Source organism: Falco peregrinus, chromosome 6 (assembly GCF_023634155.1).
Source record: "Falco peregrinus isolate bFalPer1 chromosome 6, bFalPer1.pri, whole genome shotgun sequence".
In the NCBI taxonomy this organism is placed as follows: domain Eukaryota; kingdom Metazoa; phylum Chordata; class Aves; order Falconiformes; family Falconidae; genus Falco; species Falco peregrinus.
In genome coordinates this window covers 12,926,456-12,944,193 of record NC_073726.1, presented here as the reverse complement: position 1 = coordinate 12,944,193, position 17,738 = coordinate 12,926,456, and the positions used below count along the sequence as shown (strand labels likewise).

General features: G+C 40.3%; 1 protein-coding gene across 2 annotated transcripts in view; it reads right to left on the bottom strand.

Annotated features, from left to right (window-relative positions):
- CTTNBP2 (cortactin binding protein 2) overlaps positions 1 to 17,533 on the bottom strand; it is a 90,991-nt gene extending 73,458 nt beyond the window's left edge. The window contains exons 1-2 of one of the 2 annotated variants that reach the window (XR_008747873.1): positions 17,070 to 17,533; positions 5,355 to 5,462 (exon numbers count right to left, since the gene is read on the bottom strand). Coding sequence is in view for 1 of the 2 variants with exons in the window: in XM_055808819.1 (XP_055664794.1) it covers positions 5,355 to 5,462; positions 17,070 to 17,138 (177 nt within the window). In the remaining variant the exon portion in view is untranslated. The remainder of the gene's footprint in view (positions 1 to 5,354; positions 5,463 to 17,069) is intronic. The other variant, XM_055808819.1, reaches the window with a different exon arrangement.
- Positions 17,534 to 17,738: the final 205 nt, after the last annotated feature.

Below are 17,738 nucleotides of genomic sequence, written 5' to 3'. Positions count from 1 at the left end.
TCATCACATGAGGGTCAACGCACTTTAAAAAAATCCTCTAGAAAGCAGGCAGATATAGCAACCACTTTACAGCTAGGAGAGAAAAAAACCAACAAAACCCCAAAAACCCCACAATGAAATAAATGCTGTATTGAGATCACAGTTGTGGGAGACCAGACCTGTGCTTTGATTATGTGGACACATTACCTCCACATTAGGCATATATTATCCCCTTATTATAGGCAGACAGTTTATTGGGATAATTGAGACAGATGGAAGCAGCAGCTATAGTTAAGTCTCCCTCCTTTTTTAACTATATGCATTCCCAAAAGCAATTAGACAGCATGTTATTTCTCATTAACGAAATAACTTTAATGATTTAATGTTAATCTGAATTTCATTTTAATTGCTGTGCGACCCTAATTATGGAGCTACTAAAATAAAGACGTTCCAGACTGAAAAAGAACCATCTCAATTCATTTGGTGTAGTAGTTCTACAAAATCAGAGTGCTAATAAGACAGATTTACACAAAGATCATCTCTGAGGTGAATCCTGGTGCTGTTCTCCAGAAAATTAACTGTTCACTTTGAGGATAGATCTGGAAATCTGACCCTCAGCATGACAAAGTTCTGCTCTTCCAAGACTGTTGATCCTCATAGGGCTGAACTTGTCCAGCAATTTAAATTGCTGTGGTTGATAATTACTGTAACTTTTTCAAATCTGAATTTCTCCAACTTCCAAATTCCAGACATCCAATATTCCCGCAAAAAAGAAATAGTCTTCAGACAGAGATTTGTTAGCAAAATACTGAGAGTTCAGTATTGTACAAATCAGAGTATACTATAAAAAAATTATACATGCTAAGGGCAAAAAAACCCCTCAGCTTTCTCTGTTTATATCGAAGCACCAAACTACTTTTACAGCAATAGTAGGAGACATCGATCCAGTTAGATAAAGTTTCAATTGCTGAAGCAGGAAACAACAGCCCTTTTTTAGAAATAGGAATGCTGCGCGTCCTCGTGTATCTGCACTTGTGCATATTATAAAGGAACAACAATGTATTGTAAAAACGTGGAAGTACACAGATGTCATCTGCATACTTCTTACAAACACATTTTGGATTTGAAGTTTAGTTTTTATTGCAAAAGCAGAATTCAAGGTATAAAAACTTTATATAAATACAATGGAAACTCTACAATACATTATGCACAAAGATGCAATAAAAAGAATTATTATATGTGACACCTTGGGTTTGGTTCTCTCCGATTTGTTATGTGGCAAAAATTCAAGTGCCTTAGTGAAAATCTATTACACCAACACCATTAATTTACTAACTAAACTTATCTTCTCCCCTAGCCCCACTCCCTGGGATGACTAGTTAATTTCACAAGATTTCTTGCTATAATCCCAAACTACTGGCCTGGCTTTTCTCAATTCTTTTTTTAAAAAAAAAAAACAAAACAAAACACCACAGAATAGACAGAATAAATACTCTGCACTGGAACAACATCCAGTGAACAGACTTAAAATTCCCTAGCTCAATCTTTTCCAAGCAGAGTAACAAACTCTTTCTTCTTTTTGAAACGAAGCTTTACGTAAGCAGAAAAAGTTACACAACATCTTAAAAGTGTTAAATGAGGAGTTAGTAGCCATCTTCTCTGATGGCTGCTAGCACTAAGAGAAATTAAACCTGAAGTCATAAATTACAAATTCATTTTATGATACAATGAATACATTGTAAATAAACAACCAGAAGACAAGCACCTGAGACAATACAATTCTGAAATCCAAGGGCATTGTCTCCCTGTCAGAAAAACAGTATTGCAGCAGTACTAACTGATATAGGGTATAATTTTTGAGTTTCATTTCTTTCACCGACACCTCAAACTGTGCATAATTTTATAGCTATTTTTTAAATGAGAACAAAAAAACCACCACACCCCAGGAGTCACAAAACCACAACACAGTCAGAAGATCATTATTTTAAGTTTCTATGAGCTATTAAGCAGTAATTTGTGTAGGACTGAGGCTCAAACCACAAAAACAAAGATGTGATAAGTGTTTTCTGCTTAATCCATCAGAACCCACACAGGTAAATCAAACTTTTACGATATTATCAAGAAGCATTAAAATGTAATCCTGAAAAGCAAATTTCTAAAATAAACAAAAAGATTTATTTTAAAACATGATTTAAAAAGTGATTTAACTGTGAAGTCCATCATACATATACATGATAAACATGGCATAGAAAAACAAACAAACAAACAAACAAACCAAAACCAGTAAGGCAGAAGTTCCAATTCCATATCTTATTCAAAAATACTGTTCCTGCTCCCTAGTTTTTGCCCCTGAACTCTCTGTCAGAATTTTCTCTTCCATTCCACCAGGGAATACTGTGGATAAGGTGTGGATTGCGATGGTATGACATGTGTACCAACAGAAAAAAAGATTTGGCATTATGAGATATCATGGTCCTATAAGAGTCAGCCTGAAAAGAAATCCTACCTAATTATGTTGAAGGTAGGTGTGATTTCTTTACATCACTGGCTTTACAGACAGGGAAAAACCAGTTCTGTCTCACATCTTCAGTAAAGCACGTGATGTGGCTTCACACAAAATTCGTGAAGTGGGAAACAAGAGGAGTGCGTAAGAATTTACACAATGGGAAAAGGACAAACTAACAGATGCATCAAAAAGGTCTTGTTAAAACAAGAAGCTTCATGCTACATGCAGATTGAGTAGTGCCATGTGAGTCAGTCTTCAATTATATTCAGTATTATCAGTTCTTTTGTGATCAGTCAAGACTGATTCACGCCAGAACTTCCCAGAAGTATTTCCAATAGATACATAAGTACTGTTTATGTACAAATTTTACAAATGCTCAGTGAAATCCTGCAAAAAGAGCACATAAAGGGCACATACATTTATCATAGGTGTAGTTTAACTTCAATGATTATAGAGAAAAATCTGAGATGACAGCTGCAAGAATGAACAGTCACTTTCTAAGACCAGATTAAAAGATCTAGTTCTATAGTCTTACAAAAAGACCAAGAACATGTAAGACGGCTTAACAAACGTATATACCACAGTGACTGAAAACTGACAGAAAGATCACTTGAGAGGAAAAGACAACACACATATTATCTAGTATAGGGCTGGAAATTATCAGGCTTTGATCAGTCAGAGAAATTAGGTTTTGAAACAGCTCTGCAGTACTAGTAGGATTAAAAGAAACAAACAAACCTGCCCAAACACACACAAATTTTCCTAATTTTGAAACAGAGCTTGATCAGCTTTTGAAACAGTAACATAAGAAGTCTTTTCCCTTATATGAAAGCCATTTCCTTCTTGCTTTAAGGATACACAAAGTATATATGCCAATTTGTTGAAACAAATCTAAATATCAAATTTCCAATGGAATTCTCTTGTTAATATTTGGCTGTCTAGGAGCTTATTTTGCATGTTGCTTGGAGACTCTAGCTGTTAATACTGCTGACTTGTGGCTTCCCAAGTAAGAAGCCAGATTATCCGAAAGTATCATATTCCAAGGTATCAGGCTACAGTTCTTCAGTAAGTATAACTTCCAAGTTTTCCAGTACTAGCATAGCTAACCAGGCAAACTGCCTGGAAGATTTGAGTTACATATGGATTTTGTTTAGAGGCTTTTACTACAAAATACAGGAACTGGAAATTGAGATGCAGGAGAAGAAAAAAACAAAACAAACACAATTTTCAACTTTGATATACCTTCTGTGAAATTGAGTTATTTTTATATTGATCTATATTAGTCATCAAAAACCACTGGGTACATACTACCCATTTCAGCAGGTGCATGGGAATCTGACATAGACTTTTTCTCTCCTGGGACTGCACTATCCTGAATGTTTAATGTGTACTATCATTAAATGTGTACTGTATTTATTTTTTTTTTTTAATGTTGGTCAATTTCAATACATCCATCATTTGGTATGTAGTGTACTAGCTTGTTCACGAATAGGCATTAGAGAAAATTGTCAGAGTATTCTATTTGCATTCCTCCAGAGTTAGAAGAGTAAAAAAAAAATTCTGGATCTGGTGTGCACATTGTTTCCCTTTTTACAAAACCTTAACTGGCAGTCAGGGGAAATAAAAAGGCATAGTCCAAGCAAATGAGATATGAAATTATAAAACAGCTAGATGAAAAGGCAGTACATTTCAACACATGCATATACCTGAAGGCCAACCACCAAATATCTTCAAAGTGCAGTAATCCCCCAGAAACGCATTGCTTCCAGTGTCTTATTGTCATTACAAAATGAAAATAGGATTTTAAAAAGAGGTTTATACCTGTAAAGTCTTTTAGTTATTAATGCAGGTACATCAATGACAACTACTTTAAAGCTCCATTGGCACCAAGTGATCTGAAGACATCACAAAACAAATCAAAATTGAATAAAAAAATGCATTTACAATTGTTACTGTGACATTACAAGTGGAAAATGTTCCCACACTACTTGATAATCATTACACATGCTACTAAAAACTAGTATTAGATATACTTTATTTTACTGAGGTTTTGCTTTAAGAGACCTTAAAGGGCATGATTTCCCTCTATTCAACTGTGAAGCTATAAATATTTTCAAACCATGTAAGGTTTTTCCCCCCCAAAACCTGCAGTCTGTTTGGCATCTCTGTTAAATTTTATTCTGTTCCAGATCAATTTTTAAGTCATAAAAATTTATCATTTTTTTATTAAAATACAGTTTTGTTTGTACATTTCCAGTCAACTAAGCTGCCTTTCAGACTACAACCTTCCAAAGCAGAAAACCAACCTTCAAATGTGCCTAGCACAGCGAAAATCTAATCAAGTACTTGTCAGTGCTGGTCAGAGTGCATACTCAACATTTCACCATTTAAATAAATAAAAAAGGGAAAACAAAAACCACCACAAAAACTTTTTCCTAAGTGCATATGACCATCCAATTTTGTCCTTCATTCCATCTCACAGAAAATTAATGCACTGAATAGACTAGACGCACAAATACATAGACCATTAGAACAAATGGTGAATGGACTGAATTTTCCTTTGAAGTTACTCCTCCCTTTCACAAATAGCAGGCTCTACAATATGAAAGAATTTAAAGAGGAAGTAATTTTACAGTTTTCGCACTTATTTCTCTGAAATTTTGCTGGGTTTTTATACCAAAATTACATAGAATTACTGAATAGCAACAATTAAACAAGAACATATTTTATGATTTTGAGATTTAGTCAACCTAAAACTTTAAAAGTCACAATTTACTCTTCCACTAATAATATTCTACGCACAGCATAAAGGAAGTGGCAAAAGAGAATTAAAAAAAACAAAGCAAACCACAACAACCCAGTAACTCACCCGCAAGGCTTCAATTACAAGGTCTCGTGCTTCTAGTTCTCCTTCCATTATACTCAAAAGCATTCGCAGTTCTGGCTTGCTCAAATTATCCACATCAAACTCTCTCTTCTGTAAGAAACAAAACACTGATGAACACACCGACTGACTGCACCAGTTACTATAAATCTGAAACATAAAACATATCAGCATCCTAATTGTGGGTTCCTCAAACATCTATAACTTTCAAAAGTTGAGGTGGCTTTATTTGTAGCATATAAAGTCAAAATTAATAGCAAATACTCTGATTCTTTTTATTCATAGTGAAGGAATTAAAAGCCCTCTAGTATGAGTATGACACTGTTCCAAATCCTACACCGTTACAAGGAATTAATTTGGCAAAGTCTTGTAAACGGTAAGGGTGAAATGGTAAAGAAAATAACTTGGTGACTAACAGCAGCCTCAAGAGACCAAAACAATTCAGCAGACCTGAAATAGCACATCAGCGATGCAGGCAAGAGAAGATGAAAGAACCTAAACCATAGCATACCTAATCCAGTGTAACCTGTGCCTCACTTGCAAACAACTACCAAGTCATCCCAGTATGCCAAGCTGAATGTGAATTTCTGAAGCACAACTCATGAAAAGACATAAAATCTTATCTGTATGCTTTATTTGCCGTCCCATTTGTTTGGCTGAAGGGTACGGTTCAGGTTAAGAGGCACTGACAAACAACAGTTCATAGCAATAATATCTTCTCATGCCACACTTACCAAGGTCAGTGTAAGTCTGACTTACACGCCTAGAAAGACAGGAGAACAAGTTTATACCGACACATAAGATCACTGCACATATGCATAAACATGGTTTGCTGTGAATATCAGTATGGCTTCTGTAAAACCAAATCCTCCCCACAAACTGCCACAGTTCTGTAACAACGCCAATAGACACATGGGTAAAGAGGATCCACTAGACACTAATATACTTAGATTTTCCAGAAGTTTTGGACAAGGTTCTGTATCAAGCATTATTACAGAAACTCCTATCCAACAGTATTGGATGACACTTCATGGATAGGAAGCAAACACTGTGGGTAACAATTGCTTTTCAAGATGGAGACAGGTAAGCAGTGGGACAATTCTGGGACCGGCTTTATTCAAGTTCTTCATCAATAACCTGGAAAAAGGACACAGAAGTGGCAGGGACATCTACCTCATGTGGGTGTTGGCACATAATTCCTCACTGACAAGGTTCATTTCCTCATTTTGCCACTATATAAAACCCTGGTAAACCCACATCTCAAGTACTGCATTAAGTCCTCATCTAAAAGTATAGAATTGGCCAAATAAAAGGATGAACAGAGGAGTAACTACTATATAAGGAAAGACTACAAGGCTGGAAGTCTTGATTTTGGAGGTGGGGCAGCAGGAATGTTATTAATATTTACAAAATCACAAAGGTAGTAGATAAGATTAATATGAATCTCTTGTTCACCAATATCCACAATGGTAACACAAGTAGACAGTGAAACTAGAAGGGGGTAATTTTAACGGAGAGAAAAATATGTATCTTCTATGTGCAAGATTCAGCTGACCAGCTTGATTTCCAATACGCTTAGGAGAAATACTGGAGTCCTTGCTATGATGTAGATGTGTCCATCCTAGTAAAGCCCTGAGATGCAGACACTCATCTATCTTCAGTATGAAGTAATCCGTTTCCAAATTATCTGAACTGTGTATCTGGATATACTGTCTGTTTTCCCTGAAGGTTGTAAAAATCTAAGAGTTCAGCTACCCAGGAGCTTAACTTCCATCACAGGAAAATCCAAGAAAAAATAAAGCAAGTACCACTTTTGTTTTCTCAAGGCAATAAGAGGGCAAAACAGTTGTTCTTCCCTCAGGCTAGAAGACCATAGATCAAAACTACCCAAAAGCTGTAACTGTATTATATTTACTCTGTGCTCCATTTCTTCTTCGCAATTAAAACACACAAGGGTGCACAAATGGCTAGTGAGAACTGTATGCCAGAACTGTAGCTATTTGCAGTCAACGTGCATTGGATTGAGTTTCTTCGTTAATGTGTACAATATGGATCAACAAGAGGAGCAATGATTTCTACTAAGTCTAACTGTTCCACAGACAGGGCTATCCACTCTAACTAGTATTTCTAGACTGAACAACAGTTATCCTCTATTTTTGCTGCCTGTGTCAGCTGTTTCTGTAATCCAAAAGATACTTCTTACCCTCCACGCCAATGGATCAAGAAAAGCAAGTTTCTCTGAAGGCGTTTTCCCCAAATTATGCTGCAGCAGCCTCTCACAGCACTCTTCACAATTCTAAACAGTGCTCACCAGTCTACAGACACATATAAAGTTACTAAATGTATACAGTTCCCTATGTAAATTAATATCTGTAGAATAATTTTACCTTATAGGTTGCAGCAGATTTCACTCTCAGCACTTCGAACTACTAAATTCAATTCAGATAGCAGGATCCACTTACCCACCCTCCCTCTTCTATGAATCACTTTATACTACTTAATAGCTCAAGGACAGCAACGGATTTATTCCTATAACTTCCTTTGTAACAGAGAAAAACTGTCTCCATTTTTCAGATGTAAAACTGATGCAGAGGTTGTTTTTTTTTTTTCAAACAACACAGAAAGCAAGTATTCACTAACAGTCTTTTAAGTCTCTATTCGGTGGTTTGACCATTTTATATAAATATATATATATAACCATAACATTATCTTCCCTTTCTAAAATATTTTTACATCTGACAGAAAAGGCACCAAAGTTAAGAGTGGCAGTATACTTCTGTGGATGCAAGAAATGTGATCCTACTCTTTTATCCAAGTCAGTAAATTCAGGTATAAAAAAGGGCAGCTCTCTGTCAAAAGACTGACTGAACATGACAGGTGAAACTTTACATTTCCGCAGTCTTCCACAAGTCATAAATGAAAACATTCTTTTACATTCTTTACAAACCAGAGGCATTCTTCAACATATGTGATGCAGAGATGAGCTTTTCTAACTAAGCATCTGATCAAGCAATTAAAGTTAATTTTGCTCAAGTACACACCCTGAACTAGAACATATGAAGACAGCAATAAAAATTACTCAAAAGTGCGCTCTGTTAATTTATAGAAATAAATACACAAAAATGTTAATAGAAAGACATACCAACAAGATATGTAACTTAGTTGTTGCATTTTTAATTTTAAAAGCTTAAAATAAGAACTAGCAAAACCACTTCATATATGAACAGTTCTGGCATATCAGACTAAAAAGCCACTGAGCTGAGCATCCTGTCTCCAAAAGCAGCAATAATGGGTGCCTCAAAACCAGTACCAGAGCAAGATAAGCACATAACGATACTTCCCAGAAATACTCCCCCAGCTTCCAGCATTTTTCAGCTTATGCACCTTCTGAGCCAGAAATTGTGATCTGGCACGTAGTAGCCTTTGGCTAATGTACCTGTTGTGAATTTGCCCCATTGCTTTTTGAATCTCTATGTAATTTTAGCATCCACAACATTCTACAGCACAACTACATATTCTAAGAAGAACCACCACCTTTGCAGTCAGTCTGCCATCAGCCACTTTTGCTTGATGCCTTCTAATTTATTAAGCACAGAAGACATGATCTATTATTACCCACACTCTCCATGCTACACAATTTCAGACAAGTCCTCACATACATAGAAAGAACAAACTGATGTCCAAAATCAACCAGAAAAGACACACAAACAGAAAAAGGTAAATAAAGAATTTAAGAGCTTTCCAGGATGGAAGAAAAGGTCAACATTTTTAAGGGTTTTTTCACCAATAATTTTATGCCTACTGAGGTTTTCTTATCACAACTTTCTCCGATAAACTCCGAAACTGGAATGACCATATTTTTCCAGTACTTTAAGGACATCTTAGAATTCCTCATTATGGATAAGCAACCTTGAATCCCTGCACACAGGGTCGTTGAAAAAGCTACCACACCTTCTCTGCATGCACATCTCTTAATCAGCACTTATGGAGCTACAACATAGCTTAGCCTAACTGGACCAAAATACATAGTTTAAAGTTTCAATATATTCTCAAAAAAAGTCATAAAAATATTTTTAAGATTTCAGTAAATAAAGCACATGGTAATATAAAACTATCCTTCCTCTTAAACACTCCCTGCCATTTCCTGGCGATCAAAATGTCAGTCATGGCAGGCAAACAGTGCTCTATCTGAACAAGTCAGAGAAAACTGTTGTTTAGATCTAGAAAAGTAATCTTCCTAACATCTTGCAGGGGAGCTCTAAGTCTTCCATCTCCAGAAAATAAAGACTGCATTAGTAGCTCATGGCTTATATGTCATCTGGGGTTTAGCTACAATACCTGCGGTAAAGTGCCAAGCTGTAACAATTTAACCAACAATTTAACAACTATGTAACCAAGCCATCCATTATATTGGTTTTATAACAGAGACACAGGAATATGTTGCCCCAGGGTGACATCTGGCATACACAACCAAAACACAAGAGAATTTTTTTCTCTACCTCTTTTGGATTTTAAAATGTCTGGTTTATTTGATTTATAAGAATAAAGTGCCTGAAAAAGACTACTGCTTCAGTCCTCTGTGTCTCTAAAACTCCACATTATTTTTCAGATCGGTTTTGTAAGCAGTGTGTGTTGCCTGGCAGCAAGTGCACTGACAATAGAGCAAACAGCTAATTAGCCAAAACTCATTCAACTACCTGCGTATGCATCACAAAAAGATAACCTGCATTGCTAAAGGTTAAACGAAGCTCTGTGGTGAACCAAAGAGAAGACAAAAGCTTGTTTTCTGAACAAGGGAAGAACAACTTAGGACAGCAGTCATCAAACTGGACAGGCGTTCTCCCACCTCCATTGTCTCTGGAAAAGATGGAAAGAGGATGAAACTGGAAGGTCACCAAGAGGCATATGAACAGAAGGAGTTCTTTCCCACATCCATAGCTTTTTAAAGCAGAGATGGTAAAAGTCTTTAGAGTTAGATTTATCCCATCACCCCAACCACCACAAAAATTGTTGCAGGGGATTGGCAGTGCCAATAGTTTGGTTTTGCTGACCTAGCCTAGTTGATAGTACTGGCAACTTCAGGAGCTAAAAGTGCTAAAAGCAGCTGTTACAAACTCTGCTGCCTTCAGCAGAAGCCTGAATAGGTAAAGCATAAAAGCTACAGCTTTGTACTTCCCCTAAGCAGAACAGAAGCAAAAAATGAGTTAGCTGTGGATTAATCACAAATGATCATGGGAAACAAGGCCCTTGCTGCTCAGAAAACAGCTACATGGCCTTTTTAAAGGTGGAACTGGGTAATAACCCAGCACTTGGGAAAGAAACCTGTGGAGCATAACTGAGGGCTGAAGTGGAAAGACAAGGAGGGAGACGTACAAAAATGTTGTGCAGGAAAACACATAGGGAAAAGCTGTCAAAAAAAAAAAAAGAATCCTTTCAGAAGACAATGGAAATGTACATGTCTACATTTGTTACATATTTTGTATTGAAATCTAGTAAATACACACAAGAATCCTATTGAGGATTCACAAAGAAGACTTACAAGATGAGGTTCTAAAAATTTTTTTTATTTTTTACTTATTAGGCTATACAAAGAAATCTTTTAATATCATGATGGCCTCACATCTGTCAGACCCATGAAACACTGCACCAGGGAAACACAACCCCGATTCATACATTTTACAACATCATTATGTCCCTCCAGGTACAACTCATCTAACCAAGTAGAAAGATCTGTTTTGACTGTATTTAGTTGCTTACATAGAAGTATCTAGTGCGAATTGAAATGTCTGGGGGATCAGAGGCATCTTTTGGGGAAAGGTAGATATGATACATGACTTAGATGAATCATCCATGCTATCCGGACTGGTAACAGAAGGCCAGCTGGAATAACCCAGAGTATCACATACAGACCACTAAAGGAAGCCCTCGAGATTAAGACACCTATAGGTAGGTGTGAGCTAGGTATGCTAGGTACCCTTTATTTTCAACAAAGAACGGATTAGCCTAGGTGAAACAGCCAAGAAAACTAAGATTCAGCTAACCAGCCACCAGAACTATTTGATTGTGGCTCCACTGACTGTAATAGAATATTAAACACTGTGCATACCTGTAGATACCCAAAAGTGTCTCGAACCCCATCCATACCTCCAAGAGTCAGTGGCCTAAGTCATTTCACTCAGAAACAGAAAAGCCCACAAACCTGTTTCTAAAACAGGTTATTCCTTCTAACTACTTACTTCAACTATAAAAGGAAGTTCCAAGACCTAGTTCAACATAAACATGGGTATGCAGTCAAATCCTAACCCTTTTCTAATAAAGAAAGTTCTGCAAACGGACAGAGTAATAAAAGCAGTGGTTACTTCACCATACAGTATTCATGAATACTTTAGGGAACATGAAAATTTATTGCTTTGGCTGTGGAAGGCTTGTTCTTTACTCTAAAACCAGGGTAAGAGTCTGTGACTTCATGCTTCTCCAGAAATTATCTGATGCAAAAATACATGTCTGTCTCCCAACCCATCCAAGATGAAATTAAGAAGTAAGATGTGACCTATAGGAATGTTTTTAGCAACAGAAACAAATATGAAGGCAGAAAAGTATCATTCAAGGAAAATCAATGCTGTGGAACTTGCTCCTCAACTAAGTATCTTGCTGAAGAGAGTACCATCCAGGACTTACATAAAATTCCATACAATCATATCTGAGGGATCATGAGGAGACTGTACACACATTTAATTATGCCTATCCATTAGCTCAATTACTCTTACTAGATTGTTCACATGAAGTTACCTGCTTATTCTGCCCTCTTTCCCAAGCACAGCTCCCTTGCTTTCTGGATTTTTCAAAGGTTTTCTTTAAAAGGTATAGGGGAGGTTTTGTTTAGTTGCTGTGGCGCTGGTTTTTTTTTTTTGCTTGAGCTAACTGCAAAAACTTTTAACAGCTTCAACATTAACCATAAATATACTTCAAAATTGGGAAATGTATTTTGGAAACAAGAAAACCAGCCCCCAACCCCTCCAAAATTAGCAAGACACTGACCTTTACACATACCCAGATATTGTCATAGCTGTTAAAACATGTTTGCAATCTATTAACAGCCACAAAGGTACTTAGTCATTTTTTATTTCAGTGCAAGTTAGGTAACTAAGTCTTATTTTTATGGATCTAGGCCCACAACCCTTCAATGTTTAAAGTCTTAATTAAATTTAACAGGTAATTTCTATTCAGAAAGTTACTTTCAGATAAGTCACTTCTAAGGCAAATAGTATAGGATTAGAACCAGATACAGGCAGGCATTGCTGAAGCTATCTTTAGAAGTTTTCCAGAAGCTATCTTTTAAGTCTTCCAGAATTCTACACCTCACCCTGTGCTACAATAGAACCAAAAATCAATGCCCAGGAGACAGTACCTCTTCCCTAAGCCTACCCCACACGCTGCCATCTACATATTTAAGGATTACACAGGTATTGTAAAACAACTGATCCTTTTCTTGGGTAGGAATGGGTGCGGAAGCAGACCTCAAACTGTTGTCTTCCTAAGTACTTTCCCTCCCATCCCAATTTCCATCTCTATTCCTGTCTTTGTATATCACCTCTGAGGCCAAAGCAATGCCTAAACAGATGAAGTCAAAGTGGTTGGAAAAACAACAGGACAGGACGTACTGCATCCTACAGATTTGCACCTCCATGCCACTTTCACACATCCAGCTTACAGCCTTGCCCCTCTGCACTTCACCCTCAATGACAGTGTGACAAGTCCACACTTGGAAGAAAAAGGAACATTTAAAAAGCAAACTACATTCTGTAGCCACCTTTTCTCACCCCCCAGCGCCTTCATGGAGTAGAAGGCACAGAAAAGGCAATGCTGTAGTTTGAGCAGGAGGAAAAGAAGCAGAAAGGTTTGGAGCACATCACTGCAAGATGGATCAAGACCACTCTCACCACAGAGGTGCAGCAGGACTAAAACAGACAAAACTGCCCTGTCTCTCCATCTCACCTCCATGTTGGAACACCACAACAGCATCACGCATCTGACTAGATGAAAACAATTCCTCTGAACAATCACACTCCATGGAGAACTCGTATTCAGATGAGGACAGTGCTTGTTAATCTAAGTCCTTTTGCAAGTGGCCATTCCTAGGATGTAATCCCAAATAAGATACATAGTCTTTGCTTTTCAAGGGTTATGGTCTCATTTTCTGCTACTTGCAATATTTTTCAGATAAGAATAACTCCAACTGATCTAAATCAGCCTCTGTAATTGATCTGATCAAAACATTATTTAGCATTTCACTATATTGACCAGAATGGCAGTCCTACTACAAGCATTCTTGCAGATCAATAGATAGCGAGTATACCAAGCTGAGCATAAAATCGTACACAACATCACCACAAAGTGTCATGGAATTTCTCTCCATTTATCAATTTTTTTTTCAATATTGACTTTTTCCTGTAGTGTAACTTTTTTGTACTGTTACGTGACCCACAGCAACACAGACTGATCCTTTTGGTTATGCACACATAATTCTCAATGAAATTTTGACCAATGAACACAGCAGCAAAATTTCTCCTCACTTCAGAGGAGTCAAGGTTCCACTTCCCATTTTACCAACATCTTCTACATTTACAGCTTTACAGACAGCGGAAGATACTGTCTTTCAGAGAAAAGTAACGTTTATGCTTTTGATCACTGGTCAAGCAAAAATCAAACCGAGAAAATGTACTGAATAATTTTAACAGACTTCGTGTTTGATATAACAGGCTTTTCATAGGCTTTGTTAAAGCTACACTGAAGCTGTACTGTGTGACAAGCCAGCCCTCTATGCACAGCAGGCTGATGTTCAGTGTTTCAACAAAAAGACTGTTAAACTGGATTATTTCTTGCTATTATATAATCATTATTGGTAGACATTATGCAGATGGAAGTCATTCAAAGATGTTTTAAAATACACACATATGTTTTCTCTCAATTCTAGTCCAAATTGCACCAATACAATTTCACTGGCTTCAGTGCAATCAAGCTGTGCAGGTATGAAAAAGGACCAGAACCACTCCCCTGCCATTCTTCCTTGTCATCCTTACCATGATAAAAATACCAACATTTTGTGGGAAAGAAGTGGTGGGCTTACCAAATGGTGTGCTTCGTCCAAGAAAAATCAGAATGACAAGATTATCAGCTTTGCTTCTTACTGTAACATACTATAAAGCAGTCTAGGCTTTTTTCAGTCAAATTCCCTGGTAAATGTAAAAAACAGGAGGGAGGGGGGCCCTTTTAATCCTTTTCTATAGTGCTTCTAAAAGCAGCAAAAAACAGTCCTTTTTTTCCAGTGATTTTACTGAAAGCATACCAAGATGCAATAACAGCATTTAGTATCAAGAAACCCTACTGTGCTGTCTTGTGTATTATATCCCCTGCTTACACCACAAAATCTATACATTAACATATTACTATTACAAATACTGTTCCTACAGTTTTTTACTGCAACATTTGTGCAATAAGAATTCTGAGACCTGGATAAAAAACACCCTCAAACCAAAAATCACAAACTAAAACTGTACTGAAAACAGTACTTAATTATAAGTTGACATTTAGCATGACTTACAAGTTAGTCACCTGGACATTTACTGTCATCCTAAAAGTAAGCAAGGCAATCCAATTCATAATTATGTATCTTGACTTTGAAGACAGAAAACAAGCTATTCACACTAACCCTTCAAAAGGAATACTGGAGTATTATATAAACATTTTTTAAAATCTTTTCATTGCACAGAGGAGTTCCTTTTGCTTTCCTCTACAAGAGATAAAATGAAATCAACAATACCATGTTTGCATTGGCAAAGCAAAAAAAGATGAAAAGGAGTAATAAATATTTAATGACTGAAGGCAAATTAAAAGCAATAATTTAAAAAACATTTTGTTATTGCTTCAGTATGGCTATTATTTTTGTAAGGGAGCAACACACAGGTTACTTCCTAGCATCTCTTCAGCTTTAAAAAAATGTTTTAAAAGCAGTGTGCAGTATAAGGCTATTGCTCCTGCCTTCCACAATGAGAACATCAAATCGCACGAGTGGCTTACATTGCACTACCTAGCAGGACAATACTGGAGTGCTCCTTGATTACGAGCTACTCGTTTGAGTTTTTAAAACTCAAACTCAAGAGAATAATTACATGACTGTACTAAATAATTTAGTGGTTGGTTGTTGTTTTTTTTTTAACTCAAAACTAGGGCTTTAAAGTATTTAATAGTCTGCTTTTGTGAACTCTTACCTTAACATTCATTTATGTCATGGTTATGTCATTGTTTTAAAAGACAATGACGTTATAAAAATTCACTGTGTAAGGTTTACTTTTTATAAGTAAAACTCAATTTCCACAACACTGCAGTAGTTAATACACGCAAGGATGATTAAGTGCACAGTTGGAACAGGATTTCAGATAAGAATTAGTGCCTGTCTGAAAGAAAACAAAATAATAATAAAAAATGCCGGCAATAATTACACAGAAACTAGTGACCCTATCGCTAGCGATAGGTGATCCCCTCCAGAGACGACCCCAAGCAAAAGGGGCGGCACAGGGGTTTTACTGCCTCAACCTGGGCATGTCACGACGAGGCCGAGCACTTGCAGCCCGGTTTCGGACCCGGCCACCCCGCTCCGCTGCCGGCCAGGCCGCCGCCACGGGCAGCGGAGCCTCGGTGGGCGCCCAGGCAGGTTTGAGCACGCCGGGTCTGGGACGCGCCGCGGGAGGGAGCGCAGCCCGCTGAGCGGGGTCTGCCGCTGCGGGTGAGGAGCCGGGGAAGCAGCACAGGCGCAGACCGCCCGAGAGGCGAGCCCCTGCTCCCCTGCCAGGGCGCCGGGCCGGCGAGCCCGAGCAGCCCCCCGCTCGCCAAGGGGAGCGCAGCCTCCATCCGACACCGTTTTAACCGACCGGCAGCACACCGCCGCCCCAGGCGCCTCACCCACCCGCGGATACGGCACGCCGGGAGCGGGGGGGGGGTCTGCCCGGCTTCTGGGATATTTTAAGCGGGGAGACAGATCCTGCCCCCGGGGCGCAGGCCCGGGGAGCGGAGACTGCTCCAAACACCGGCGCTCGGGGCGGGGACGGGAGGGGAAAGGACGCTGCCCCGGCGCCGCAAACGCCGCACGGGGGGATGGAAGGAGAGAGCAAGCTCCTCGCCGCCCGGCAAAGGGTTAAAGGCCCACATTTCTCCCCCTCCCCGATCTGACAGGTCCCACCGCCCCGGCCGCTGTCACCACCTCAGCCCGCCTGGAGACGGGGCGCAGCCGCCCTGGCTGTGGCAAGCGGCTGGGAAAGGCGGGTGGGTGAGCGGGTGGGTGCCCGAGGCGAGACGGGGGAGCGGACCCCCCGGCCCCGTGCACCCTCACGGGTGCCGCACGCCGACCCCGCGCCGGGGCAGCGGGAAGGAACAATGCGGGAGAGAGCCCGCCGCCCCTGCGGAGGGGGAGAAGGAAGCCGGCAGGGAGGGAGACCCCGCGCCCTTCTCTCTTCTCCCCCGGGGCGGGACGGGGCTCGGCTGCGGCGGTTCCCGCAGCCGAGCCCCGTCCCGCCCCGGGGGAGAAGGAGGGCGGAGGGACAGAGCGGGGGAGGCAGGTCTCCAAGCGCCGCTTCGTCCCATCCCCACAGGGAGCCCTCCTGGCCCCGGCTGGCCCGAACCCCCCTCTCCCGCCAAGCCGGTTACCGCTGCCGTGGCCGCCGAGTCCTCCCGTCTGCCGGAGCCCGACTCGCCGCTCGCGCCCTCCGTCGCCATCTTCCCACTGTAACGGCTCCGGCGCGGAGAGCGGCGCGGAGCCGAGTGGCGGCAGCCGCCGCCGCCAGGCGCTTAACCCCCTCCCCGCCGGCAGCGAGCCCACCGGGAGCGGGGGCGCTTAACCCCTCCGGCGCCGCGCAGGCGGGGCTGCCGAAGCCGAGCCGCCCCCTTAGCCGGCCGAGGCGAGCGACTCCCGCCGGCGGGCACTCGGGTTTCCCCACCCACCCCCTCCACCGGCCGCCATAAGGCGGCCCGGAGCCATGCGGAGGAGGGGGAGCGGGACCCCGCCGCGGGCTACCGGCGCGCCATGGTGGCTGAGGGGAGTGCCTCCGCCACCGCGCTGCCCGGGCCCCACGCAGGCACCGCTCTCCTCCCTTCCCTCACCCGTGGCTTGGGAGCTAGAAGAACGAAAGGAAAGGTTGTGGATGGGGCTTAAAAAAAAAAAAAAAAAAAAAAGGTTTTTTTACGGTGGGTTTGTCTCACCTGATCGATGAGATCCTTAAACCCGCTGAAGCCTTTAAGGGAAGGGCATCGCTTTGCCTCTTTCTCTCTGGGGGTGCTGGCAGGAGTCACCTCTCCCTCCCTGTCCTCCGTGGAGTG